Below are 26,192 nucleotides of genomic sequence, written 5' to 3'. Positions count from 1 at the left end.
GCAGGGAATTATGGGGTGTACTTCAGGCAATGGGTGGTGTCCGAAAATAATTGTTTAATGACAGACATTGATATTTAAAAAGTTTAAAGCTTTGTAACTGTTAACACAAAATGTCAACATCACATGTCAAAATACACAAAGTATCTATTCTTAAACTCTAAGTCAGGCCCGCACAACTCGTAAAGCGGCGAGGGCCACATTCCTCCAAAGAAAACAGCTGAGGGCCGAAACCTCCCAGCCGGAGGAAACACCCCGCCCCAGGGCTGCCCTGCCCTGCAGAAACAAACCCTCCTTCTGCAGCGCCGCCCCACCAAAACAGCTGTGGGCCAAAAAGGAAGGTTGGGGGTGGGGAGGTGATACTTTATTTTAAATCAACCAGGGGCTCCCAGCTAAAGAGGTGGCTGGGAGCCCTCAGGGTCAAATTAAAGGGCCCGGGGCTCCGGCGGCTGGGGGAACCCGGCAGGGCCGGCTCTAGGTTTTTTGCTGCCCCAAGCAAAAAAAAATTTGGCTGTCCCCCTTCCCAGCCCTGGGCTCCCCCCTGTACCCTCCTGCTGCCCCAGTCCTGGGCTCTCCCCCCACCCACACACACCTCCTGCCTCCCCAGCCCTGGGTCACTGGTAACTCGCTCCCAGGGCGGGTCATTCACCCGGAATTTTGGATGTGCACAAAACACAGACAGGATTGGTTCCCATATGGTTACAGAGCTGCAGTAAAGTGGAACAATTTTCAGCTTGTGTGATTGGAGGATATCTGGATGCATATTATAAGACTGTCCTCCATAAATGAGGAAAAGTTGAGGTGCCTTTATTATTCTTTTGTTCCACTTTTTCTTTCTATGGGGAATTTGCCAATGCAATATCGCTGTCTTCCTTTCAAACAAACAAAAAGGCAATGGCTGTTGAAAATAGCAATTCCAGTCCTAATAAGCATTTCTTGCTCAATTTTATCCTACTTTTTCTACAGCAAGTTACAGTGGATCAGTATATTTGATTTGGGAAAAATGAAGTAAAAGCTGCCCAAACCGAGCTTGAGCACTCCTGAATTTTGAGGTGTTCAAATCTGGAAGGCAGGTGCTGGGGGTGGGAGAGGGCTGTGGGCTCCATGGGGGAGCATGGCAGCAACTGTCTGGAGCTGCACTGAGCCAGACACGCTGGTCTGAGTGGCACGGTAAGGGGGCTGGGGGTGGGAGAAGGAGTAGGAGGTTCCAGGGGGCAGTCAAGGGACAGGGAGCAGGGTGGGTTGGATGGGGCAGAGGTTCGGAGGGGCAGTCAGGGGACAGGAAGCAATTGGATAGGCATGGGAGTCCCAGAGGTTTATCAGGGGACAGGTAGGGGGTGGGGTCCTGGGGGGAAGTTGGGGGAGGTCTCAGGAGGGGGCAGTTGGGGACAAGGAGAAGGGAGGCTTAGATAGGGGCTGGGGTCCCAAGAGGCAGTTAGGGGCAGGGGTCTTGGGAGGGGGTAATCGGGGGACAAGGACCAGTGGTGCTTAGATAGGGGGTGGGGGTCCTGGGGTGCAGTTGGGGCAGGGATCCGGGGAGGGGGCAATCAGCGGCCACGGGCTGGGATTCAAAGGGCTCTGGGCTGCTGGCAGCCGCGGGGAGCCCTGAGCCCTTTAAATCCCAGCCGCGGCGGCGGCTGGGATTTAAAGGGCTCTGGTCTCCCTGCCCCTGCGGGCAGCGCAGAGCCCTTTGAATCCCGGCCCCAGCTGAGATTTAAAGGGCTCTGGGCTCCCCGTGGCTGCCGGCAGCCCAGAGCCCTCTGATTCCCGGCTGCGGCTGGGATTTAAAGGGCTCTGCCGGTAGCCATGGGGAGCCCAGAGCCCTCTGATTCCCGGCCGTGGCTGGGATTTAAAGAGCTCTGGGCTCCCCGCCGCAGCGGGCAGCGCAAAGCCCTTTGAATCCCAGCCCCGGCTGAGATTTAAAGGGCTCTGGGCTCCCTGCCCCTGCGGGCAGCGCAGAGCCCTCTGATTCCCGGCTGCAGCTGGTATTTAAAGAGCTCTGGGCTCCCCACGGCTGCAGGCAGCCCAGAGCCCTCTGATTCCCGGCCCGCGGCTGGGATTCAAAGGGCTCTGGGCTGCCCGCAGAGCGCCGTGTGGGGGGGGATTTAGAATTCCCTGGCGGGCCGCACAGTGAGGCTCCGCGGGCCGCATGCGACCCGCGAGCCATATGTTGTGCAGGCCTGCTCTAAGTTTTCAAGCAATATTTTTCTTACTTTGCTTATTTGTAAATTTTCATTATTGAATGAAATATTTTTTCATTGGGTTTTGTGTGTGCAGTGAAATCGACTTTTTCCAACATTTACCAATATAGCCTAATTTTTCAGAGCCTAATAATAATAGCAGGTGTAAATTTTAATAAAGAATTAGGAGTTTCTAGGAAAGTTTCCACCAGTTTTCTGAGGCTTACTACATCAGATCTTAAGGTTTTATCGGTATAATTGGTTATTTACATCTCATCTCATGAAATGTTATTTGTTTTGTTAGGTGAGGCCATTCATATTCATAAAGTATTGTCGCCTTTATCTACTCAATGGCTGAAGCCACGTTAGATTTCCCTGTACTGTTTTACAGCTGTTATATGCTTAGGTGACTGACACAGTCAGCTTGGGACTGCTGGGGGAAGCTTTGTCCGCACTGGACAAGGAAGTCAGTGAGCATATTTAAACTTAGTTATTGCTTGCATGGTTTCACCACTTTGTAGACATAGCCACGATAGTTTCCTTGTAACTGAATACCTTTTATAAAATACATGTATGATATGCAGTTACACAAGGCAGTTTCTGAACAAGATACATTCTTACAATTTCTTTAGTTTTAAACTTAACTAAATTGGTCGTAAATTCAACTCTATCTAAAGTCCACTTGAGCATTTGGTAATAGATGATAGAAACCGTCTGGGAAGATGTATTAGGAGTATTAAGAACAAAACAAATAGGTAAAGGTATTTAAATAAAGGAATGGGTGTATAAATTGCTTAAATTGGAATGCTTAAAAAAGTAAGTACACATTGGTCTTGAGGTTTTTAAAAAGTCCCTTTTTGGTTCTGCTTTTGTCTGTTACAGCGTCGATTCAGGACCAGATTCCTCAGGCGCTTAAATGTTTACAGGATCAGGCTTTAGACTGTAAGCTTTCTGGCATAGAAGACGTGGCTTACACATTAGTGCTATAAAACTAATGTCACCTCCCCTTCCTTTCTGTTTTTGTTTTGTGATCCTGTGGACCCATTATTTCTCCCATGAAAAACTCGCTAATGCCTGATGTCTCTCCTGTCTGTCCATATCATCTCTCGTCTCATACTAAGATTGTATGCTCCTTAGGCTCTGTACAAAAACATAGCCCCTGCCCATCAGAAGGGGTTCTGGGTCCATGACTAGGGCTTCTATATGCTGTGGTAGTACAAATAATAATAATAATGAGATGCAAATCCAGGAAAAGTGTGTAGTGAAGGAGACACAGAAAAGGGACAGTTGGCCTATGTAGTAGATGCCAGGTGGAAAAAGCTCGCCAGTGTGTGCCTGTTATAGAAGAATGTTATCGTTTGTGAACAGAACTTACTGAAGGGACTAGACTGTCTGGGTTGCTTTTTATTTCCTCACAGGGTAGATAGAGGTCCGATGGATTTTTTTTGTGTGTGTGTAAGATTTGGAGTGACTGCAACAAACAAGAAGCAATTCTGTAGTCTTTTTTTGTTTTGGGTTTTAGCTGACTGAGAGACCTGATTGCCTCTGCTGTTTTGATGGAAGGTCTAGAACGGAAGAAAGGGTGTAGGGAGAAAAAAATCTGTCTAGTACTGGGCTAATTAATTGAAAGGAGGGGGTGGCAATAAAGGTGGTTGGAGAAGCTTGCAAATATGAGAAGTCTGTGCATGAAGGAGGTCTCTCCATGGAACAGATATAGGGTTATATGCTCTATGGGGTAAGGAAGGAAGAACAGGCTTATGTTCAGTGCACAGAACTGGGAGTCAGGAAGTCTGGGTCTATTTCTGTATCTTTCTTAGACTTCATATGTGACTTCAAGGAAGTCGCTCAACGTCTCTGTACATCAGTTTTCCCATCTGTAAAATGGAGCCCTTTTCCACCTCACTAGGGACAAAAAACTGTTTGTTGGACACTTTGTATTTCTACAGTGCCTTATATTTGAGCATCAAAGTTTTATTCTTATGTAGAGAATACCATTCATACTGGACAAATGGCTATATTGAAGAAAAAGGCCCTGTATGAATTATTACACTGTGAAAATTAAGTGTGTTAATATGGAAATTTTAAAGTGAATATTAAGGTTGGAGAAAAAAAAATGAGCCTTTTGTTTAAGATTTAAATCATGTAACTTAAACTTGTCCTTACCAATTTTACCTTACAATTTCTGCAATTCACATGGGATGTAAGTGTTAGAACGTGAGAGAGAAAAGTGAACAATATGTAAAACTGGCAATGTCATTATCCAGCAGTAGTAGTCCAGTTCTGTAAAACGGTGTGAAGTTTGGATAATATATTCATAAATGTACAGATTCCAATGCCAGAAGGAACCATTATTGTTATGTAATCTGACTTCCTCTAAAACACAGGCCATATAACTTCCCCAAAATAATTATTAGAATAGCTTTTATTTAAAAAAATCCATCCTGATTTAAAAATTGTTAGTGATGGAGAATCCACTTTGGAAAATTGTTGCAATGGTTAATTACTCTCGCTGTTAAAAATGTGCAACCTATTTCCAGCCTGCATTTATCTAGCTTTAACATCCAGTTATTGGATCCTGTTTTACCTTTCTCTGCTAGGTTCAAGAGCCCATCATTAAATATTTGTTCCCCAGTAGATACTTGTAGACTGTAATCAAGTCATTCCTTAACCTTCTCTTTGTTAAATTAAATTGAGCTCTTTGAACCTATCATTATAAGGCATATTTTCTAATCCTTTAATCATTCTTGTGGCTCTTCTCTGAATTCTCTTCAATTTATCAACATCTTTCTTTAATTGTAGGCACCAGAGCTGGACACAGTATTCCAGCAGTGGTCGCACCAGTGCCAAATAGAGAAGTAAAATAATCTCCCTAGTCCTATTTGAGATTCCCCTATTTATGCATTCAAGGATTGCATTAGCTCTTTTTGCCACAGTGGCACACTGGAGCTCATGTTCAGCTGATTATCTACCATCTTCCCCCAAATATTTTTCAGTCACTGCTTCTGAGAATGTGGAGTGGAGCCTGGAGCTGGAGCAGAGCTGGAGCATAGCTCCAAAGCCCTTCTCCATCCTGCAAATATGGTCTAGATTCTTTGTTCCTAGATATATACATTTAGCCATATTAAAACACGTATTTGTTTGCCTCAGCCCAGTTTCTCAAGCGATCTGTGGCCTGTCCTCTTTATTATTTACCACTCCCCCCAATTTCCATCATCTGCAAACTTTATCAGTAATGACTTTTTCCTCCAGGTCATTGATGAAAATGATAAATAGTGTAGGGCTAAGAACCGATCCCTGTGGGACCCCATTAGAAACACAACCACTCAATGACTCCTTTTTTACAGTTATATTTTTAGACCAATCAAGTAGCCAGTTTTTAATCCATTTAATGTGTGCCATGTTAATTTTATATCACTCTAGTTTTTTAATCGAAATGTCATGTGAGCCCTTTTGGGATTAGTGAATGCTGTTTCAAATATGTTTGCAACCTGTTGATTTAAATATTGAACGCTACCAAATGACGTTTTGTTTTTGAACAACAAGTGCGTGTGTTATCAAGCAGAAGTAGACTGTTTTCATGCAAACAACTTAATGAATAAACATGTTTTCTTTATTTCCTAACTTTATTTGTATAATGTCTTTTCCATTTGTGCTGTAGTAGGGAGAACTCTTGGTAAATCAATTTAAAACTCAATCTGATTAATTTAAAAATGATCATTTAGTCAAATGGAAATTGTGACTGTAGGGCAAAGTATATACTCAAAAACACTTCTACCATTGAATATCAAGATATGGTCAAGGTAATGACAAATATAATTTTATTATTTCCATTTATAATACTCTAGAGTGCTTGCTTGCACTGTTAGGTTTGAGAGAACTTCTTCATGTGTTTGTATTCTATATAGAAGATGATATAATTTTCTATTAATTTTTCTAAATTAAATGGAAGTTAACATGGCTCTTACTGACAACAAAGCTTTTGCTTATGTTATGTGAATCATCAAAATTTGTCAGCATAGCTCTGGGTAGAATGTTGTGCAAGCCTGCTGTAGCATGATGAAGGTGGGGCCATAACACTTGATCCATCAGCCTTTGAAAGGTGGCTTGACCCTCATGCAAACCAAAGGGCATGGCAAAATGGAATAGGTCCACTGAGGTAGAAAAGGCGTGTTTTCCTGGGAGTTAGTAGTAAGGGGAATTTGCCAATAGCCCTTAGTTAGATCTCATGTTGTGATAAAGTGGGCTTGACCAAGATGATTCAGCAGTTCATCAGCTCAGGGCATCGAATATGCATCATAATCAGAAATTACATTTATGTGATGGAAATCTACACAAAATTGAACGGTCCCATCCGGCTTTGATACCAAAATCCCTGGACTATGCCAGAGGCCATGAGATTCCTCAGATACTCCCAGTCTTAACAATTCTTGTACTTCCTGAACTAAGAGCTTTCCTGCTTTCTGGGATTTGATATGACTTTCTAATGGGCTTGGCTCCTGGCCTATGCAGATGTGGAGTGTCATCAGGGAGGTTTGTTCTGTTAGTGGGGAAAACCACTACGTTGTAAGGGTGTTTTGTTTGCTTTTTCTGCTTATTAGGCAGCTCTTCCCCAGGTGGCACCTCCTCAATCCCAGTTTTGGCCAGTTTAGGGAGCTGAGGCCCCAGAACCTCTTCTCCCTCCTCCAGATGGATGAAGAGGCTTTCCTGTACCTTCCAGGGTTTTAACAGATTTACATGATAAATCTGCCTTTGTTTTCTCTGGTCTGGACAATGAATTTTGTAATCTACTGGTTCTACCCAGTGGAGCACTTCTTGTGGGCCCTGCCATTCGGCCAGGAGTTTGCTGGGAACCTCAGTCTTCTAGCTCTAGACCCTTTCTATATTGTCACATTGGGGTCTGTAAGGCCTGAGAGAGATTAGTTTGGGAAAAGTGGCCCTCAGGCATTATAACCTTTCTCTCATTTGAATGAGACATTGAAGGACAGTGGTAGAGTGGGTGGGTTTAGCTTACCAAGGCTCTCTAACCAAGTCTGACACTCCTCAAGGCTGTTTCCCATCAAGAAGCTTGAAAGGGTGGAAGCCTGTTCAGGCTTGTGGTACTTCTCACATTGCAAATAAAAGATAGGGGAGCAGCTGGTGCCAGTCTTTGGCCTCTCCCATAAGCCTTTAATGTATTCTTGAGGGTCTTACCGAACTCCTCCACCAGCCCATCCACCTGGGGATGGTAGATTGTGGTCCGGAGAGGTCATACTTTCAGTGGTGCCCAAACTTACTGGAGCACCTGGGACACGAAATTTGTCCCTTGATCTGTGATGACTTCCAATGGAAGGGCAACCTGGGAAAACACTTGGAGTAGTTATTGTGCTGTGGTGGAGGCAGAGGTGTTTCATGGTGGGATTGCCTCTGGATATCAAGTGGCATTGTCCACAAGTACCAAAAGTGACTGGGCCTATTATATCAATCCTTACCCATTAAAAAGGGGCATGAAAGGGGCCCAGCTCAAACTCTTTGGAGTTACTTTTTGACAGTTGGGGCACAGTAAGCAGAAATCGGCTACCTCTTTATATAGCCCTGGCCAAAAGAATCAGGCCAACAGTCTTTCTTGGGTTTTCACCTTACCTAGTTGTCTGGCCATGGGAAGAGTATAGGCTAGCCATAGGAGCTCACACTGATCGGGCTTGGGGACTAGGAGTTGATATTTGGGTTTTTTAATTTGGAGATGTCTCATGGAATTCAAAGCGGGCAGCTGGTGAGATACGTGTTCAGAGGTGACCATTTTGTTGATTGTGCTGTATTGGTTAAAACATTCCCAGAGTTTCTGATCATTACATTGAGCTGCCACATTGTCAAAGGTGTAACTCAAGATGCTATTGTCTAGGATGGGGAAGGAGCTCTGCAGTGTATGTGGGTAGGGGATAATGTACAGCCTGCTGGGATGTTCCTTCTCCGGGGCCTGTCCTTTGGGAAGGTTCTTCTCCAGGCTCCACGGTGTCACCTTTGGCACAGACCTAGGCTTGTCCTCCCTTCTGAGATGACTTTGACTGTTTCTGTGAAACTTGGGACCTTCACGAGACTTCAAAAAGATCAGAGTGAGCAATGGGGAATAGATCCCAGGCATATGCGGGGGGGGGGGGGGGGGGGCTTTTCTTGCATCTGAAGGGTGTCTGAGGTGGAGGGAACAGATTCTCTTCTGAGGAGAGTCCGAAGATGTGTGCAGTTGCGTCCCAGGATCACTGGTTGGGGTAGGTGATCCTATCTGGAGGTGCCCTGTCTGGTCTGCTGCCTGCAAAATTACAGATGCCATTGGGTATGTATGGATTTCTCCATGGATGCAGGAAATCTGGACTGATCACTCTCGATCTGTGGCTTTGGGTCAGACTAAGTCCTATTGAAGTAGAGTTTGTCCATACCACTCCCCCATGTTTGGCCCTGTTTTAATTGGGATCATGAAGGGCCTTGCGTCCTAATTTCTAGGCAGTTCTGCCTCTAAGAACCTTTTGGGTGTCTCCACTTCCTCCACGGCAGATGTGTTTAAACCTCCATAGGGAGAATGTGCAGCTGTTGTTCCAAGACAATATTGTCCATGAGCTCCACCATCATCTTGGCTTCCAGGTATAGCCATTGGGTAGCTAGATCCTGGAGCTGTTGAGCTACCTCCTGGAGGTGTGTCCCATTAAGGAATGACTCCAGCCGAAATTTGTTTCAATAAGCCTATAAAGAGAGACCAAGGCAGCCCAGGATGCTCCCCTGCCCCCACATTTCCTGCTGTCCTCTTTTATACTGTAACTAAGGTCCATCTCTCTTCTCAGCCCGCTGCACTCCTCTGACCCCAAAGGAATGGTATCCCTTATAACTTCACAGGATTATGTATAAATGTAACATTTATTTCAATAAAAGATATTAGCTCAGTGGTTTGAGCCTTGGCCTGCTAAACCCAGGGTTGTGAGCTCAATCCTTGAGGGGACCACTTAGGGATCTGGGGCAAAAATCAGTACTTCGTCCTGCTAGTGAAGGCAGGGGGCTGGACTCGATGACCTTTCAAGGTCTCTTCCAGCTCTAGGAGATGGGTATATCTCCAATTATTAAATATTAACAGAATACAGTCAGTCACTTTTCTAGCTAATAACTTGTTAAAATGTATCTTGCAGCTCAACCAGCAGATCAACCAGCGGACAGATATATTTGTTGAATATCATGTTCAACAAACGTCACTGGTTTTGTTCAAGTAATAGATTTTCTGAATAATACTCAACCAATCCTACTTACAGCATCTTATTTTTTGTTATATCCCTAGCTTCAGTCTTTCATTTTTTTGTTCTGTATCAGATTGTGGTGCACCTTTTACTAAGTTGTCTTTAGTGTCGTCTTCCTCTCTCCTTTTTCCATATACTGTGTTCTCTACTGCCTCATTTACAATTTCTGCCTTTCATATTGTTTTCCATTTCTCCCAAAAGCATGGTCGCTTCTGTATTTCAACAGTTTATCCCTCCCTCTGTTCTGCTCAGACCAATACATGCACCCCCTTTAGGGCTTGGAAATTTTACCAAACAGCTTATAGCCAGAGAACTAAATCTACCAGCTCACTTGCTGAAAAATAACTTGATAAGCAGCAGGGAAGAAGAAAATCCCTAAACTTCATAGAAAGTATGTTTGTTTTTTTTTAAATCAGGATTTAGTGTTTAAAGGTTGCTGTGTCAGAAATTTGAAAATAAAAAAGTTGATATCTCTTTCAATATCAGGTGGCACAGTGCTTTAGGCAGGATAAGGGAATATGCAGTAGGAATAGAAAATGACTGCAGCAGCTGCCACCCTTTAATGTTGAGGGAACATTGTCATTGTTGCAGAATGTAGATTGAGTCTCCTGCTTTGGAAATAGGCAGCCCTCCTTTCACGGTAAATAAATGTTTCAGTAGCTCCAGGATCTCTGTCATTTTCTATCCATTGTCACTCCTATTTTTTGGAAGTGTAGAACTTCCCAAGAAATTGTTTCTAGGTTAACCTGGATTCCCAAAATATTAACTTGGGAGGAAATTTCTTAAACTTAAAAAATCCACCAGATAGTTTTAGAAGGTGCTTTTGTGTTTTCAGATCCATCTATGTATTTGCTCTCTTTTCAGCACACCAGTCTTGTAAGCACTTTATGAAACTGAAATAATGTAATCTGGTTATATTGATGGTGGACATTCTGTCAGAAGACTAGATATTGCCTTATTTCTGCCCAACTAGTCGCTCCCTAAAGCCAAAATAACCCTTAGAAAAACAAAACTAAATAATGTGGCTTGATTCCTGTGGAATCTAAATGCACCACCCTGATCATTATGTAGCCCCACAGATGCTAAAGATTTGAAAAATGGGAAGTCTCTTTGCCAGACTTAATATAGGTTATACAGATCCCAAAGTAGGGGGTAGTTAAAATCCATGTTAAATTCTAACTTTAGGTGATGAAGAGTTATTCTGATTGAGGGCCACGTGTAGTTGGTTCTACTGATTATATGTAAAGTTTGAGGGGCAATTAGAACCCACAGTCTTTAATTAATACTGGTATCTTTGTTTTAATAAATGTGCAATTTAAAAAATATGAATATAGAAAAATGACTGTGAATTAGATTTGGTAGTGACAAAGTCTGTGGAGTTGATCTGCAAATTAGTCAACAGCTTAGATTCAAAAGGAATGTTCTGTCAACTCCAATTGTTTTTGATTAGTTAGCAGCTTGGATTTGCCTGAAATCAATGAAGCAAGTATGTGGAACATTTGTTATGCAGATTAAAAGTAATAAATTCATTTTTTTAAAGCCAATTCACCACTCCGCTATCCCTCCAGGAAAAGAAACAAACCCTTCTGTTCTTGCTTTAATCAACAAAATTATGAATACAAAGCTAAGCATGAAACTTCCAATATTTAACCCAAATAAGGCATCCATTTTAACGTTACCTAGCAGTTTCAGCCTTAAATCTGAATTTTCACAATTGTATGGCTGTAAGACAGGACAGTGACCCACCTTTAATATACGTAGAGGATTTTGCAGCTAGGTATTGTCATATCAACAATTTAACATGTTTAAAACTTCTTTCAAATCCAAACTGATTCTTAGTACCAAATGTTGGTGCAGTTAACATCACCACAGTAGCTTAAACTGTTACATGAGTACATCTTTATGCAGAACGTTGCTGGAAAAAGTTGCACAATTGACACTTTTCCTTTTGTTGTTGTTAAAGGTATCCATCTCGCATTGAGAAAATAGACTATGAAGAGGGAAAGATGTTGGTCCATTTTGAACGTTGGAGTCATCGCTATGATGAGTGGATTTATTGGGACAGCAATAGATTACGACCCCTGGAAAGACCAGCACTAAGGAAAGAAGGGCTAAAAGATGATGATGAATTTGTTGTAAGTAGCAAGTTAATTTTTTTATGACTCCTTCCCTAAATTATTTTATTTAGGCTTGGAAGGATTAGATTTTTATCAGTTAATGCCTGTAAACATCAATTTCACCATAAAACAACAAATGGACGAAAAAATATTTCCTTCAGTGATAATTAGGGCTGTCAATCACAGTTAACTCACGTGATTAACTTAAATTTATCGCGCTTAATCGCAGTTTTATTCGCACTGTTAAACAATAGAATACCAATTGAAATTTATTAAATATTTTGAATGTTTTTCTACATGTTCATACATATTGCATTCTGTGTTGTAACTGAAATCAAAGTGTATATTATTTTTTATTACAAATATTTACACTGTAAAAATGATAAAAGAAATAGTATTTTTCAGTTCACCTCAAACAAGTACTGTAGTGCAATCTCTTTGATGTGAAAGTGCAATTTACAAATATAGATTATTCACTCAAAAACAAAACAGTGTAAAACTTCAACGCCTACAGGTTCATTCAGTCCTACTTCTCGTTCAGCCAATCACTAAGACAAACAAGTTTGTTTACATTTACAGGAGATAATGCTGCCCTCTTCTTATTTACAGTGTTGCTAGAAAGTGAGAACAGGCATTTGCATGGCACTTTTGTAGCCGGCATTGCAAAGTATTTGTGCCAGATGCGCTGAAGATTCATATTTGTATTCTGTGTTGTAATTGAAATAAATATATTTGAAAATATAGAAAACATCCAAAAATATTTAAAGCTTTTAACTTTAGGAATGTCAGCAGCTACTGTCATTAAATAATTGTCTGACCCCCCCTTTCAAAAATTGTCAAAATTTTGATCAATAAACTTTTAAAAAATGCTTAAAAATAAAGATCAATATTATTTGTCAAAGTTATAAAAAGTAAAAATTGAATTCTGCCAAACCTAATGGTATCAATTTTTTTTCCAAGGTAAATATTGCTAAGTTATAAAGCTTAAGTTTGTTTAGGAAAGGTTTGCAGGGCAAGATATTAACAATTAAAAATGTTTAAATTAGGATTTTAAACCTGGAGAAGAGGTGCTAGCTCGTTGGACAGACTGTCGATATTATCCTGCTAAGATTGAAGCAATTAACAAGGAGGGTATGTATATAAATACAATGCATCTGTAAGTACTTTTATTTATTTACCAGGAACACTGCTATACTCCTGTTTAAAATCAAAATGTGTTTACATACGGTTTTATTCACTACGTTAAACATACTGTAGGAAGCATATTGCTAGTCTATGAGGGGGAGGTATGGGTTTGATCTAGTGAGCATTTACCATCTTTTATTTCTATGAAATTAAAAACTTGGGGTACCTCCTCCACTCTATAGTAATGTAACTTTCATTTATAGTAGCAAGACGAACATCCTTGCCTCAATATTATAGAACCCTTCACAGTACTGTTGATTTGGGTTTACATTTATATGCTTACAGTACCTCAGTTCTTCTAGAAAACATTAACAAAGCTCAGAAATGAGATTTTTTTAAATCAGTGAAATAAGATAAAGTAAATGCAATATTAAAAGGAAAATGCCAGCTAGTTTAGGCATAAAATTTAAAGTAGTTTGACGTTTACATTGTTTTGTTTTACAATAAAAGCATTGCAATAGATTTTATTTAAAAACTAATGAAAATTGTTTTTGGGTGTGGGTTTAAATGTACTGATAATATGTGGCATTTTTGGATTAATAAAGTGGAAATTTATAAACAAAAATGAAGCACTACTTATTGTCCAAACTGTGAGAAATGAAGGATGTAATCATATAAAATAGGTTTTACAGTTTTAGTTCAACTGTCCAAGGTCCTGAAACCACAAACACATATCTCAGTAACTTTATGCGCTTGTCTCATCTTATAGTCCCATAGAACTCAACACTGAGTTTTTCATTGTGAATAAAGAGGGTTTTTAAGCACTTCTATCTTGATTGTGTCCCTTTTAATCTTGATGTGATCCAAGGAGGATATGTGATTGTACCCAAGAAGGGAAGAATTTTAAATAGATGCTCAATCCTATAGTATTTGCAGAGCCAAAGCACTCACTGATGTGTCACAGTCATTTCAGACCCAGTCCTGCATGTATTTGTAGCATTTTGGGGAAGTAGTGAGGTAGGTATGTTTCTAACTACTCATAGTGATTGCATCAATCCTGTTTTAGGAACCTTCACAGTACAGTTCTATGATGGAGTTATTCGATGCCTAAAAAGGATGCATATCAAATCTATGCCTGAGGATGCCAAAGGGCAGGTGAGGATATTAGGCGTCTTTTCTTGCTTGTTTGTGTTGACTACTAAACAGGGCATGTGGTATTAAGTGACCTGTGAACAAATTATCTGCTGAATGCCCCATGCAGGAAGGGCCATGTAACACAAATGATTTTAAACTTGCTGCTACCTTCTCTTTAGGTCCCTCAATATGTTGGTTCACCAGTTCTTAACTGCAGGGGATGCCCTAGCATGTGCTGTGCTAGTGATGTCACCTCAATTATGAAACCTCTGAGTGCAGTATGCTCTCCTCACTGGCTCATCTGTTCCTGACTGTTCTCTTTCCAATGGTCCCAACCCAGGACTACATAGGGGCTAACAGGTTCTCTCCTCCTTGGTCTTTATGGCCCTTTAGAAGAGGCCTTAGCCCATCAGTGGGCTGCTGCTGGTGGATTTGTTACAATGTCAGATTTCTACCACCTTCTTTTATTAATTCACAGTTGGTTCATTTTTTTTATCTCCCTATGCCAAACCTTTTATCTGTAACAGTCTCAATGCCGTCATAGAAGAGAGTAGCACCCTACCAGGAAGGGAGGCAGGTTATGAGAGACACAGATACAAGCTAAGATCAATAGCAGGATTTTAATTTAAATACTTAAGAATTTTATCCAAGTTTTATCCAGTCTCCAAATTTGTATGAAGCCTGCTTTGAGCAATAATCTTTTTAGAGTAATTGTGCTGGTAATGAGAAATTTTAGCTCTTTTTAAAAAATGAAATGATTGTCTGTTGAAACTTGCTAAAAGAAGCGAGCCAATTGATAAAACGCAAATAGTTATAGTCCCCAGTTTTTCAAGAAATTGTTCTTTTACTTGGAAGAGCAGAATTCAAACGTCTAATCTGCTCTGGAAAATGACATAAAAATGAATAAATTACTGGATTTGTTTTTTATATGACTGTTTGCAAATAGAGAAATGGGAGGGCCTTTTAAACAATAATTTGTGCATGCTTCTGTGTAACTGATAGCTTTAAATCATGATATGACAATCATGCAAAGAAGTTAGGACTTTGGAGAAGGACAGGAAATGGATTATTTTGGGCATCTTCAGACTTCAATCGCCCCCCCCCCCGCCCTTTTTTTTTTTTAAATTAAATACTCACATAACCATCCAGCAAGAGGCTGATGGTAATGTGTATTCTGTTGAGTTTCTGTACAAACATTAATTGTGTATAACCCGATGAGGTAAGAAGTTAAACATTATTTCATTCAATTTTACAAATAGGGAAACTTAGGCAGAGAGGTTGCGACTTGAATAAAGAAGAATAGTGAGCTTGGATTAGAGTTCAGAAGTGTCCTTTGCTTGTTTCACTAAATCATGTTGTCTGTTACACTATTGAGATACTGCTCTGTAGCTAAAGGCCACTTTGACTTCTCAGCTGAGAAACAAAAGCTCAGTTGAAACAACCAGCCAGTGATGGGAGGAAGTCTGTAGGCATGCTAATGCCATAAATAGCAGTCCGAATGGCACTCTTACAAACGCAATAAATTATTCTGCTTATCTTCAAATATTGAGACACTTGTGGTGTTTGATTTCATGCATCTGAGGCCAAACCTGAGTGGCTATAGTGGAGATCTTGAGGAATAATCACTGGGACAAACTTGCATTTTTGGCGATTAATTTTGATTTCTACACGGGCTAGGAAATGTTCACATATAAAATGAAAGATGAGATTAATCTTGACATTTCTAAGTCCCCCAAATCAGAGGCAGGAGTACAAATCTCTTGATCTCAAAGCAAGCTCTGGGTTTCATTTTTTAATTAGTAATATAACTGCTGGACAGGAGACTAGGTAAATCTATTATGCTATGGCAAAAAATATCCATCTTTATTTCAAAAGTATTTGTGTTGTAAAAATAAAAATACAGCCTAAGATTGGTTTGAAGGTCAAAGTTATCTAAGACTAAGTTTTGTTTCAAACTAAAATTGTTCTTTTATTCTAAAAGAAGACACTTACCAGGAATTATTGGACAGGCATAGGTTTTTATATGATTTCTCAAAGAATACCCCCCAGCATAATTTGATTGATATGAAAGTCATGCATCAGATGAACCTGTGATACTATTTGTTAAATTCAGACCCAGAACTTTTTTCCTGTTGTGATTTCTCCCCCTCCTGCCCCTTTCCCTCCCAAAAATACTTGTATATAGAGTTGTTATAGAGGTTTAAAATTGTATAACTTTTAAAATAATAGTAAGGTATTAACATGCAACATTTTTTTCTGAAAATGTTGAATGTGCACAAAAATAATTTGTCCATTAGTGTGCAAGCTGACCTGCGAATTACAGGGGCAACCTTTTGATATTTTTAATTCACTAAAAGTTGACTACAAATTCATTTTTCTAGCATCTTTAAAATAGTGAGTCTGTATAAAATATAACATTAACATTTTTGTATAAGGATTTTTTCTGCTCCCTTTGTTTGTGTCGTCTCTTGTGTGTAACTAAGAGCAGTGTATGAGTGATGCAAGTGACCCTAGAACAGTGAAAGTGGTTATACCCAAAGTACTGTCAAATGTACAAATTAAGCACCTTGAAGAGACTATTTTTTTATTTTTCTATTCCAGTAATCTTTGGAGTTATTTGTAACAAAAATAGGTGTAATATTTTCAGATGGAAATGTGATTTTAAGTTCACATTGTCTCTTTAAAGTGAGCGATACTGTAGAACTTGTAACATTCTAAGTAATTTTTTTTTAACGCTACAGTATTTGTGTGTATTCAGAAGTTTCAGCTGTGAGGGTGGAAAGGCAAAAACAAACTATACAAATATTTTTGTATTCTTATTTATATGGAGACTACAGACCAGGTTCCTGCTTGGATTATCTACGTTTTAAAATTTAGACAGAAATGCAACTGAGGTGGGGAAGAGAAGAAATGGAAAAGGGGGAGAATGAAAACTGCCCTTGGGGAGCACTTACAAATAATTCAGATAACTTATTTGTTCTGTTTCATGTGTTTTTGTTTTATCTTCAATATAATTAGGCGCGCGAGAGGGAGCAGATAGCGCCGGAGCTGAGATTAGTGACGGAAATCGAACCAAAAGAAGTGAGTTTTGAGGAGGGATTTGAAGGAGAGGGAGGGAACTTGGTACATAGGACGAGGAAGCTGAGGGAAAAAAGGCACAATTGGCAAAGAGACAAAGAAGAGATGATAGGAGAAAACACGAGCTGAGATGTAGGTGAGGCAGAGCTGCGTAGGGTGTTGAACGTGAGAGCAAGGAATCCAGTCTTGATTCTGAAACAGCCAGTGAGCTAGAAAGGGGTGTGGATGTGCATGGTGGGAAGGATAATGTGGTAGGGGTGCCAAAAGAGGAAGTTAACTGCCATGTTTTAGATAGAGAAGTGAAGAGGTGGTAGTTGTGATAGCTGAAGAGAGAGGTGGCAAGACATGAATCCAGCTGTTGGCAGAAGGGATGGATTTTAGAACTGCTACTGCTTTTTGCCTTCCCACTGTTGCAGTTATAAGATTACAAAATTAATTGTATTTAAGATGCAATTGTCCTAGCCAATCAATGTATAGGGATGCTGGATGGTTCCTGCTAACTTATTTCTTTATTATGCAGTTTCCTGAAGTTTGGCTTAGTTGATCTGATTTTTTAATGACTGTGTGGTTTGCTATATAGTCATGCAGTATGCCAGTCCCTGAACTCTAGCAAGGGCTATTTTTTGACCAGTTAGAGCACAGTGATTTCTTTAATAAGTTACTATGCAAATCCTTTTGCTTTGACTTTCTCAGAATTCCATCTATTTGTCCAAAACCGGAACTTGCTGCTTTATCTTCTGACTGCTTTCTGTTACTCTGTTGCCCCATATAGCCCTGGACAGGATAATTAAACAAATGTTTGTAGTGGGGGGTAGGAGGAGAAAGAAAAGAACTAAGCCTTCCTTAAGTGGCAGGGAGGAAATACTGAGGGGGGAAAAGGTTATCTGAGGAGAACATTGTGGCTCAGAAGCGGAGGCTGCCATGTTGGCTGTGGTTTGATCATAGGCAATGGGTAATCAGAACAAAGTGATTTATAATGGCTATTCAGAGCACTGGGGAGGAAGGGGATGAACTTATTTCAGGAGGTTGCTCCATTTTAACTTGGTAATAACTGAATCCTGGAATTTGTATCTATAGTGCACGACAAAAACGCTGCTGTTACTGATGTGATTAAAATTATTTGAATGACAGGTTACTGAGAGTCTGGCTACATCTCAGTATTGTGGCTGGCTGTTAGGTTAGAAACCTGGTAACAATCCCAATTCAAGAAAGACTTGAAACTCATTCAGATTAGAGTCCACCTTTCTTCTTCTTCTTCTTTATTTTTCCTTATACAAGTTTTATAAAGGCTTGTAAATAAACTCTGAGCTTACATTTGAAGATGCTTTCTTTCTGAACAGGAATTTCTGTGCTTATCAAGAGAAGAATATATCCTTTAGTTTCTTACACATGAAATTATCTGTTACGGGGCACTCAGCCAAAATAAAAATAGACTAGCAAAGTCTCTGGCCAGTTTCCTTCATTGTGTATAACAGTCTTTAAACAAAAAACAATATAAATAGGACAGTTCTTGTCTCCAGATCTTCCCGTCTTGGCTTCTAGTCATGCAGCCTCCATGTGGTTCCTCTTTACCTGCACCTCCAAAACCTTGTAGGGCTCTGAGCTTAAAAAAAGCTTGTGCACAAGTATAGGTAGAAACCTAACCCCAGTCACCCTCCTCTCAGGATGACACTTTCATAGGGGAATTTGAAAGCCTGAGCTTAGAAACCTTGCTGGGATTTAACCCCAAAATCATCATACCACTGTCTGACTCAGCAGGACCCCCATTTATGGACATCACTGGGGCAGTGCCGCCTATGCGGCACCAAATAATCTGTACATTCCATCTCTTGCTTACATCTATCAACTTGTTGACCTAAACTGCACTAAGTAAATAAAAAATTAAATATAAATTGCAGAAGTGGATCTATCAGCATATGTAAACTACAAGTATCTTCATGACATTATCTCTCCCTTTCTCCTTTTTTCTATTGTTTTCCTATGTTGTGCCTCTTGCATTGTAAGCTCTTTGTTACTAGAACTGTCTTTTCTTTCCCATCTATAAAGTACCATCCATATTTCTGGTGCTGTATAAATAATAATGCTACTATATGAAGCTGCACCAAGTGAAGGATTTCTTCAATTTTGTGATCGGGCGCAAATGAGTATAGTATACGTTGTTGAAGATCCACATGTCTACACTTTTAAAATTTTGTAGGTTAGGTCAGATTCATACTGGAAACTCTTTTGGGGGCAGAGACTTTGTCTTTTTAATATGTGTAGTTGGTATTAGCTCAATCAGTAGAGGTGAATACTAAGTTAATGATATTCAGACACATACATAACTAACTTATCCTGAGGACTACAGAATAAGGGGAGAATGTTAACTTCACAGGAAAGTTACTTAATCTTCTTGCATCAGTGTCTAACGTCCTGAAAAAGGGACCTTGCTTACTATTGATGTGTTGAAACTATCACTGTCACAAAATGTGTAGTTTATTACACAGTGGAGATACATATTCAGTGCAAAACAGTGGTAGAAATGTGAATTAAAGGTTGGGCTGTATGAAGAAGAGAGAGAATAATGCAGAAAAAGATTTTTAACTGAAGGTATGTCCCCATGACACCTTAAAGGGAGCACAGAAAATAGAAAAGGTCCACTGAATGGTAATTGGAAAAACTGGTAGAGGTTTTGTATGGAAAGGTTTCCATATGTAAAGAAATTAAAGGGATTGGGATTGTTTAGTTTAGAAAGAAGTGAAGTATGATTGGAAGAGTGAAAGGGGGGAGGGATAGCTCAGTGGTTTGAGCATTGGCCTGCTAAAATCAGGGTTGTGAGTTCAATCCTCAAGGGGGCCACTTAGGGATCTGGGGCAAAATCAGTACTTGTTCCTGCTAGTGAAGGCAGGGGGCTGGACTCTGACCTTTCAGGGTCCCTTCCAGTTCTGTGAGATAGGTATATCTCCATATATAAAGCCAGTCAGGTACTGTTTTTTTAATATATCCCATAATACAGTAGCAAGGAAACAATCCAGATGAAATACAGCACATTTTAAATGAATAAAGGAAATATTTTATTACTTACTGAGTGCTGTCTCCACCAGAGAAGAAAATGTGGTCTTTGCTCTAGGGATATTATAACACCTTTCATGCACATGCACACACAGTACAATTTAAACATAACATGCGTACCTACATATAAAACATTAATGAGATCAAACAGTCAGATGGTCTAAAATAAATCTTTTCCTTCAAAAAGTTTAAAAATATATTCAGTTGGTGAATACAATTGTTTTTATGTAACAAAATTTTTCTATGGAAAACACTGCTGCAAGATGTTAAGACAAATGGGTTACTGTAGTAGAGTTGTCAAGTCATTAGAAGAGGGGATCAGGGTCAAGACACCTAGGTTCTGCTACTGCTCACTGTGTGGCCATGGGCAAGTCACTTGAATTCCCTGTGTGCCAGTTTACCTACCCATCTCTAAAATGGTAATAAGCTCTTCCTACCTTGCAGGTGGATTGTGACAGTTAATTGCTGTTTATAGAGCCATTTGAGATTATTGGATAAAGCTTGAAAATTTAATACAGTAGGAATAGTATTTGCAGATACTCTAGAAATTGCTGTACCAGAGTTACCATTGCTTCAGGTCATTACCTGATCCACGGCTTAGGTGTTAAAGAATTCTCCTGCCCTTGTATTGTGCAGTTTGCAAGACATGTATGGGGCACAGAGGGATTGGTCTTCCATTTGAAATCGCTAGATTAGTGTAGGCCACAGCTAGAGACAGGATAATGGAGTTAATGGCCTGTTCCAGTATGACAGTGCCTGTATTTCTGTAACTCTTATAGTATACAGATTAGTTATTAGGGCACAATAGTGTTTGAAAGGCTAATCATGGAGAGAGATTTCCATATGCAGTGTTTTTGTTATTTTTTTTAAATCCATGAGGTAGATTCTAGTTACAGTATGTAGGCAATTTGGGAAATACATTTTACTGAATCCTGGGCAATAGTCATAAAACTAAACATAAATGTACTTGGCAATTTCTGGATGAGATTGCTCACTATTTGTAAATAGTGTCGCAAACAGCTACTAATACTCCTCCACCTTTGTTTTCTTTTTGGAGGATTGGATAGCTTTGGTCAAAGCTGCTGCTGCTGCAGCAGCCAAGAACAAAGCAGGAAGTAAACCTCGGACTAGTGCAAACAGCAATAAAGATAAAGAGGAGAGAAAATGGTTTAAAGTACCTTCAAAGAAGGAAGAAACCTCAACCTCTACAATCATGCAGGAAGTCCAGAAAAAGGAAGAGGAGCCTACATCTAGTGAACCATTCGGTACAAACTATATTCTAGTTCTTATTTTTTTAAAGGCTGCAAATATACCTCTACCCAGATATAACGCTGTCCTCGAGAGCCAAGAAATCTTACCGCGTTATAGGTGAAACCATGTTATATCGAACTTGCTTGGATCCGCTGGATTGTGCAGCCCTCCCCCCCCTCGGGAGCTATGCTTTACCATGTTATATCCGAATTCGTGTTATATCAGATCGCATTATATTGGGGTAGAGGTGTACTGTTTTTTCTGCCTGCCCAGTTACTCTTGGCCTCAGAATCTCTCTTGTTCATATTGCAAAATGATACTGCCAATGGTTCTAGACTAGAGGAAGATAGTGTTTGTATCTTAGTAGACGTCAATACTGAAGTCTGGAGCAGTGTTAATCATTTAGATTTATGTGCAAATTTCTGTTTCCTAAATGGCTCAGAAGAGATCAGTAGTTTATTTTTCTAGATCTCTTTATTTCATTTTCCCTGAAGAGGTTTTAAAAAAAAAACAAACAAAAAAACCCCACTTAAATTCTAAAGGTTCATGGTTATAATGGAGATTTCTAGATATGTTTGAAGACAATGTAATACATATGTCTCCATGTTTTAAGGGCTATCTAGATTTTTACCTCTGAATCAGTAAATCCTGATGTTCACGTCAACAAAGTTAATATCTGTTAACTTATAACTTAAAATTTCAAGGCAATAATTTTCTGCATCCTGTTAATTGTAAATCTTTAAACTGCCAGTTATGGCACATAAAAGCCTACTAATTCATTTTAGAATATATTTTGCATTGAAATATTTACAGTTGATCAGAAATGTTTATGAATTGTGAATTTGTAGATGAACTCTTCCATGTCTGTTCTTTTAAAAGTAGGATTCCCAGTAGTGGACGTTCCAAAGATGGCGTTTGTGCGGGCAGAGAGCACATTATCGCACAAGAGGAAAAGTAATCTAGGCAACTCATTTCAGGCAAAGAGAGCTCGTCTTAACAAGATCACTGGTAAATTTCCTTTTTATTGAGAACATCATTACTTTTTTACATATCCAAATGTTTATGCTTGTACATAGAGTGCTATGGTAGATCAGTACGTCTGTTTATTATATTAATACTTTGCAGTTACCATTTTTGACGATCTCAAAGCACTACACAAAGAGTAATAAAGCCAACCCTGTTCCAAGAGTTTGATGTAAGGTCTGTGATTTGACCTATGTTTCAGTTCAATGTCATGATAATTTGATCATTCTGAATAGACCTCTTCCTGGAACAAGTGTGTTCATTAGTTTATGACACCTTTTATCTCCTGCATAATTCCCTTTATTGTATGAGGAATGTTATCTACATGGGCTCTGGATATGGCATTCTGAGTATACTACGCACACTGAATCATTGCTAGTAGATCAGTGGAGTAACAATACCACTGGCTTTGGAGACAACCAAAAGTTCTGTCCCAGTTTGTTATGAAGTAATGGCAATTGCATTGCTGGAAGGAGACTAGGAAGAGTCTTAAAGGAAAGTTTAAAAAGCATAAGCATTTATTAATGCACTGAAGCACTAGAAAAGTCTTCATAATTTCTAAAAGAATGTGTACCTTATGTTACTATGCAGAGGTATTAAAGGGGTAACCAAGTGTACAGTAACAAAATAAATTTCCATAGGTGGACTGTGACCTGGTGTGCCTGTGACAGCCTTCACTGAAAATGCCAAGATCAGGGCAGGCTGCTGAAGTTAAACTCACCAGCCAGTCACAAATAGTGCTTCTGATTCCTCACACTGGCTATCAAGAAGAAGGAAAAATAATAATAATAAAAAAAAATAAAAATTACACAGCCCCCTTTATTGCATTCCAGTTCTCTGGCTCCCAGTCAGAACATAGATCCAGAAGTTATTTAGAAAACTCTGCTCTCTATACAAAATGTTCTTCTGACCCCAAAGGCTCAGCCACGTTACCAGGTCAGTATTCGTTTGGATCTTACCCAAAATACCATGCTGCCAGCCAATTCCTTAGTGTCTAAAGCGAAAGATTTATTATAAGGAAAAAAGGAAGAACAAGAAGAGTTATTAAATGGTAAAGCAGTCAGATACACACAGAGACTTCAGAGTCCATATATCCGCTTCTTAGCAGCATTGGTGAGTTTGCTGGTTTGAAAGTCCCTTTGGAACAAATCCACATCCACTCCTCTGTTCAGAACTTCATTTGTAGAAAAGTTACTCCAGAGGGACAAAATGGAGATGATGCAGCTGCTTTTTTTATTTCAAGTTGTCTCCTATAAACTTAAACTAAATTTGTAAAATTAAACAGTACATTTTGTAATGGTTATTTGGGGTCACTTAAGTCCCAGCCCTGCAACTTTTTCCATACGAAAGGATCTGTGCACTTGCGCATGTTAATTGGCACCCACATAAGTTCAGGGGGGGTCCTCTTTTGAGCAAGCTGCAGAATTGAGGTCTTCTTTGTTAACTTATGAATTGCATGAACTCATGATGACTTCCATTCAGTACTGCAAATTAGTGGGGTTCTGCTTTGCAGTAAATTAATGATTGATTAATTTGGTTTTCTTAAGTAATGTCTTTGCACATCTTGGATTGGAGACAATGTTCTGCTTAATTTAAAAAAATAAATCCATCAAACTGATGTAACACACATAGTAAGGAATATAATACAGTTTCCTGTAGTAGATCCTTGTGGGGCACAGAAGCATAACAACTCCTTAATGGTGTCAAGTATCAGAGGGGTAGCCATGGTAGTCTGGGTCTGTAAATAGCGGCAAAGAGTCCCATGGCACCTTATAGACTAACGGACATATTGGACACCCACGAAAGCTTATGCTCCAATACGTCTGTTAGTCTATAAGGTGCCACAGGACCCTGTCGCTTTTCACAACTTCTTAATGAAAAGTTATCTGGGTTACTGATGGATTTGCAGTATTCCAGTGTTCTAAATGAGTTACTTTAGGAGAGCCCAGAGTTCACTAAGTGATATGCCTCCAGTTTAATGTGTTCTGAATTGATTGTGAGGGTATCTAATTTTCCATGGAATGCAGTAGCTATATCTTGTAGACTGTTCAGTTTGGATAACAATCTCTGTTAAGAGGTAGCTTCTTCTTGGGGCCACAGATTGCAGGAGAAGACTTTCAGACATCAAAGATATCTTGCTGCCTCTGCTTTACTTTTCCTTTAGGCACATTCAAGTGGGCTGAGTCTCCTCAGCAACGTTATTTATTAGAGATATTAAGTAATAAAGTAAAAGTTCCCGGACAAAGCAGCTCTGAAACACCTACTTTATGCCTGGGCAACAACAAGCTCTGTGCATAAAGTGGGGGGGGGGGGAATTCTGAACATCAGGTTTAAAATTGTTGGCTGTTTCTACTGTCTGGTTGTCAAATGTATATTGGTAGTCTTGTATATGGATTTGAATGAAGAACTAGCATTATTTTAAAATACTGGTTTCCCATTGGTCTTACTATCAGGGTCACCTGGAGTCCCTATTACTTAAATCATAGAGAATGAAAATTCTGATTAGATAATCTAGTCCAGTGGTTCTCAAACTTTTTTTTTTTTTCACGGACCACTTGAAAATTGCTGAGGGTCTCAGCAGACCACTTAATGATCTTTCCAAATGTTGTTTATGCCATTAGCTAACTATTGTAAAGCACTCTGGATAAAAGCACTATATAAAAAAAATTAATAATTGTTTTTTTGTTCTACAAATGAAAGCACACACAACTCGTATTTTAATATCCGTAGTCTTACCTTTCTAATGCGATGGATGTGCTCTCTCTCTCCCTGGCCGCAGCAGCCCCCGAGCTGGGACTAGGAAGGAAGGGGTCTTCCTTGCTGCGGTAGCCCCCAAGCCTGGGAAGGAGGGGGGTCTCTCCCCGGCAGCCACATCCCTGGAGCTGGGGAAAGTTGCCTCTTTCTCTGGCCATCTGCACATCCCAGATTTCTCCACCCCGTCTTCTCATCCTGCTGCCCCCTCCCACCTACCTCCTATTCCCCCCAAGGCCACCGCCTCACTTTACATGTGTGTCTTCTCCAGGGTCCAAGCACCTAATTAGTGGAGCCACACCAGCATGGCTCCACTAATTTGGTGGGTGGCCCTTCATTTTCTCATGTGCAGCCGCCCAGGCGTGCACCTTAGAGGGAACTATCCGTGGACCACCTGAATGGAGCTCGCAGACCAGTGGTGGTCTGCAGACCACAGTTGGAGAACCTCTAATCTACTCTATCCACTCGCCTTTGTAAGATTTTTTTCCTTGTGTTAGATGCTTCAGTGTTTTGTTTAGTCCAAACAGGATTTGCATGGGCCTGTTAAAGAGATGAGAATACATAACAGGCAAACTTTGATAGGAACTCTGCAACTGTAACTTATAACTAGGGCCCTACCAAATTCGCAGGCCATTTTGGTCAATTTCACGGTCATAGGATTTAAAAAATAATAAATTTCATGATTTCAGCTATTTAAATCTGACATTTCATGGTGTTGTAATTGTAGGGATTCTAACCCAAAAGGAGGTGTGCGTGTGTGTGGGGGTCCACAAGGTTATTGTAGGGGGGGTTGCGGTACTGCTACCCTTACTTCTACCCTGGTGCTGGTGGCGGTGCTGACTTCAGAGCTGGGCAGCTGGAGAGTGGTGACTGCTGGGCAGGTGTCCAGCTGTAAAGGCAGAGCCGCCTTCAGCAGCAGTGCAGAAGTAAGGATGGGATGGTAGGGTATTGCCACTTTTACTTCTGCGCTGCTGCCTGCAGAGCTGAGCCCTCAGTCAGCAACCGCCACTCTGTCTGCCCAGCTCTGAAGGCAGCGGTGCATGATTTGGCATTGCCACCCTTACTTCTGTGCTGCTGCCGGTGGCACTTCCTTCAGAGCTGGGTGCCTGGCTAACAACCGCCACTCTGGTTGCCTAGCTCTGAAGGCAGCGACGAAGTAAGGGTGACAATACTGTGACCAGTGGCAGATTATGCTTTTCTGGGCCCTGGGCCAGAACAAGTGGGAGCCCCTC

At 40.3% G+C, this 26,192-nt stretch overlaps 1 protein-coding gene across 4 annotated transcripts in view; it reads left to right on the top strand.

The window, feature by feature from the left end:
- Positions 1-26,192, top strand: part of PHF20L1 (PHD finger protein 20 like 1) — an 81,017-nt gene that overhangs the window by 7,434 nt on the left and 47,391 nt on the right. For 2 of the 4 annotated variants that reach the window (XM_045005407.1, XM_045005406.1), the window contains exons 3-8: positions 11,394-11,565; positions 12,594-12,678; positions 13,739-13,827; positions 16,825-16,887; positions 20,993-21,200; positions 22,066-22,194. In XM_045005407.1, coding sequence (XP_044861342.1) covers positions 11,394-11,565; positions 12,594-12,678; positions 13,739-13,827; positions 16,825-16,887; positions 20,993-21,200; positions 22,066-22,194 — 746 coding nt within the window. The remainder of the gene's footprint in view (positions 1-11,393; positions 11,566-12,593; positions 12,679-13,738; positions 13,828-16,824; positions 16,888-20,992; positions 21,201-22,065; positions 22,195-26,192) is intronic. The other 2 variants (XM_045005408.1, XM_045005409.1) reach the window with 2 other exon arrangements.

The sequence above is a fragment of the Mauremys mutica genome, chromosome 2, assembly GCF_020497125.1.
Source record: "Mauremys mutica isolate MM-2020 ecotype Southern chromosome 2, ASM2049712v1, whole genome shotgun sequence".
Taxonomy (NCBI): Eukaryota; Metazoa; Chordata; order Testudines; family Geoemydidae; genus Mauremys; species Mauremys mutica.
This window is presented reverse-complemented; position numbering and strand designations above follow the sequence as displayed.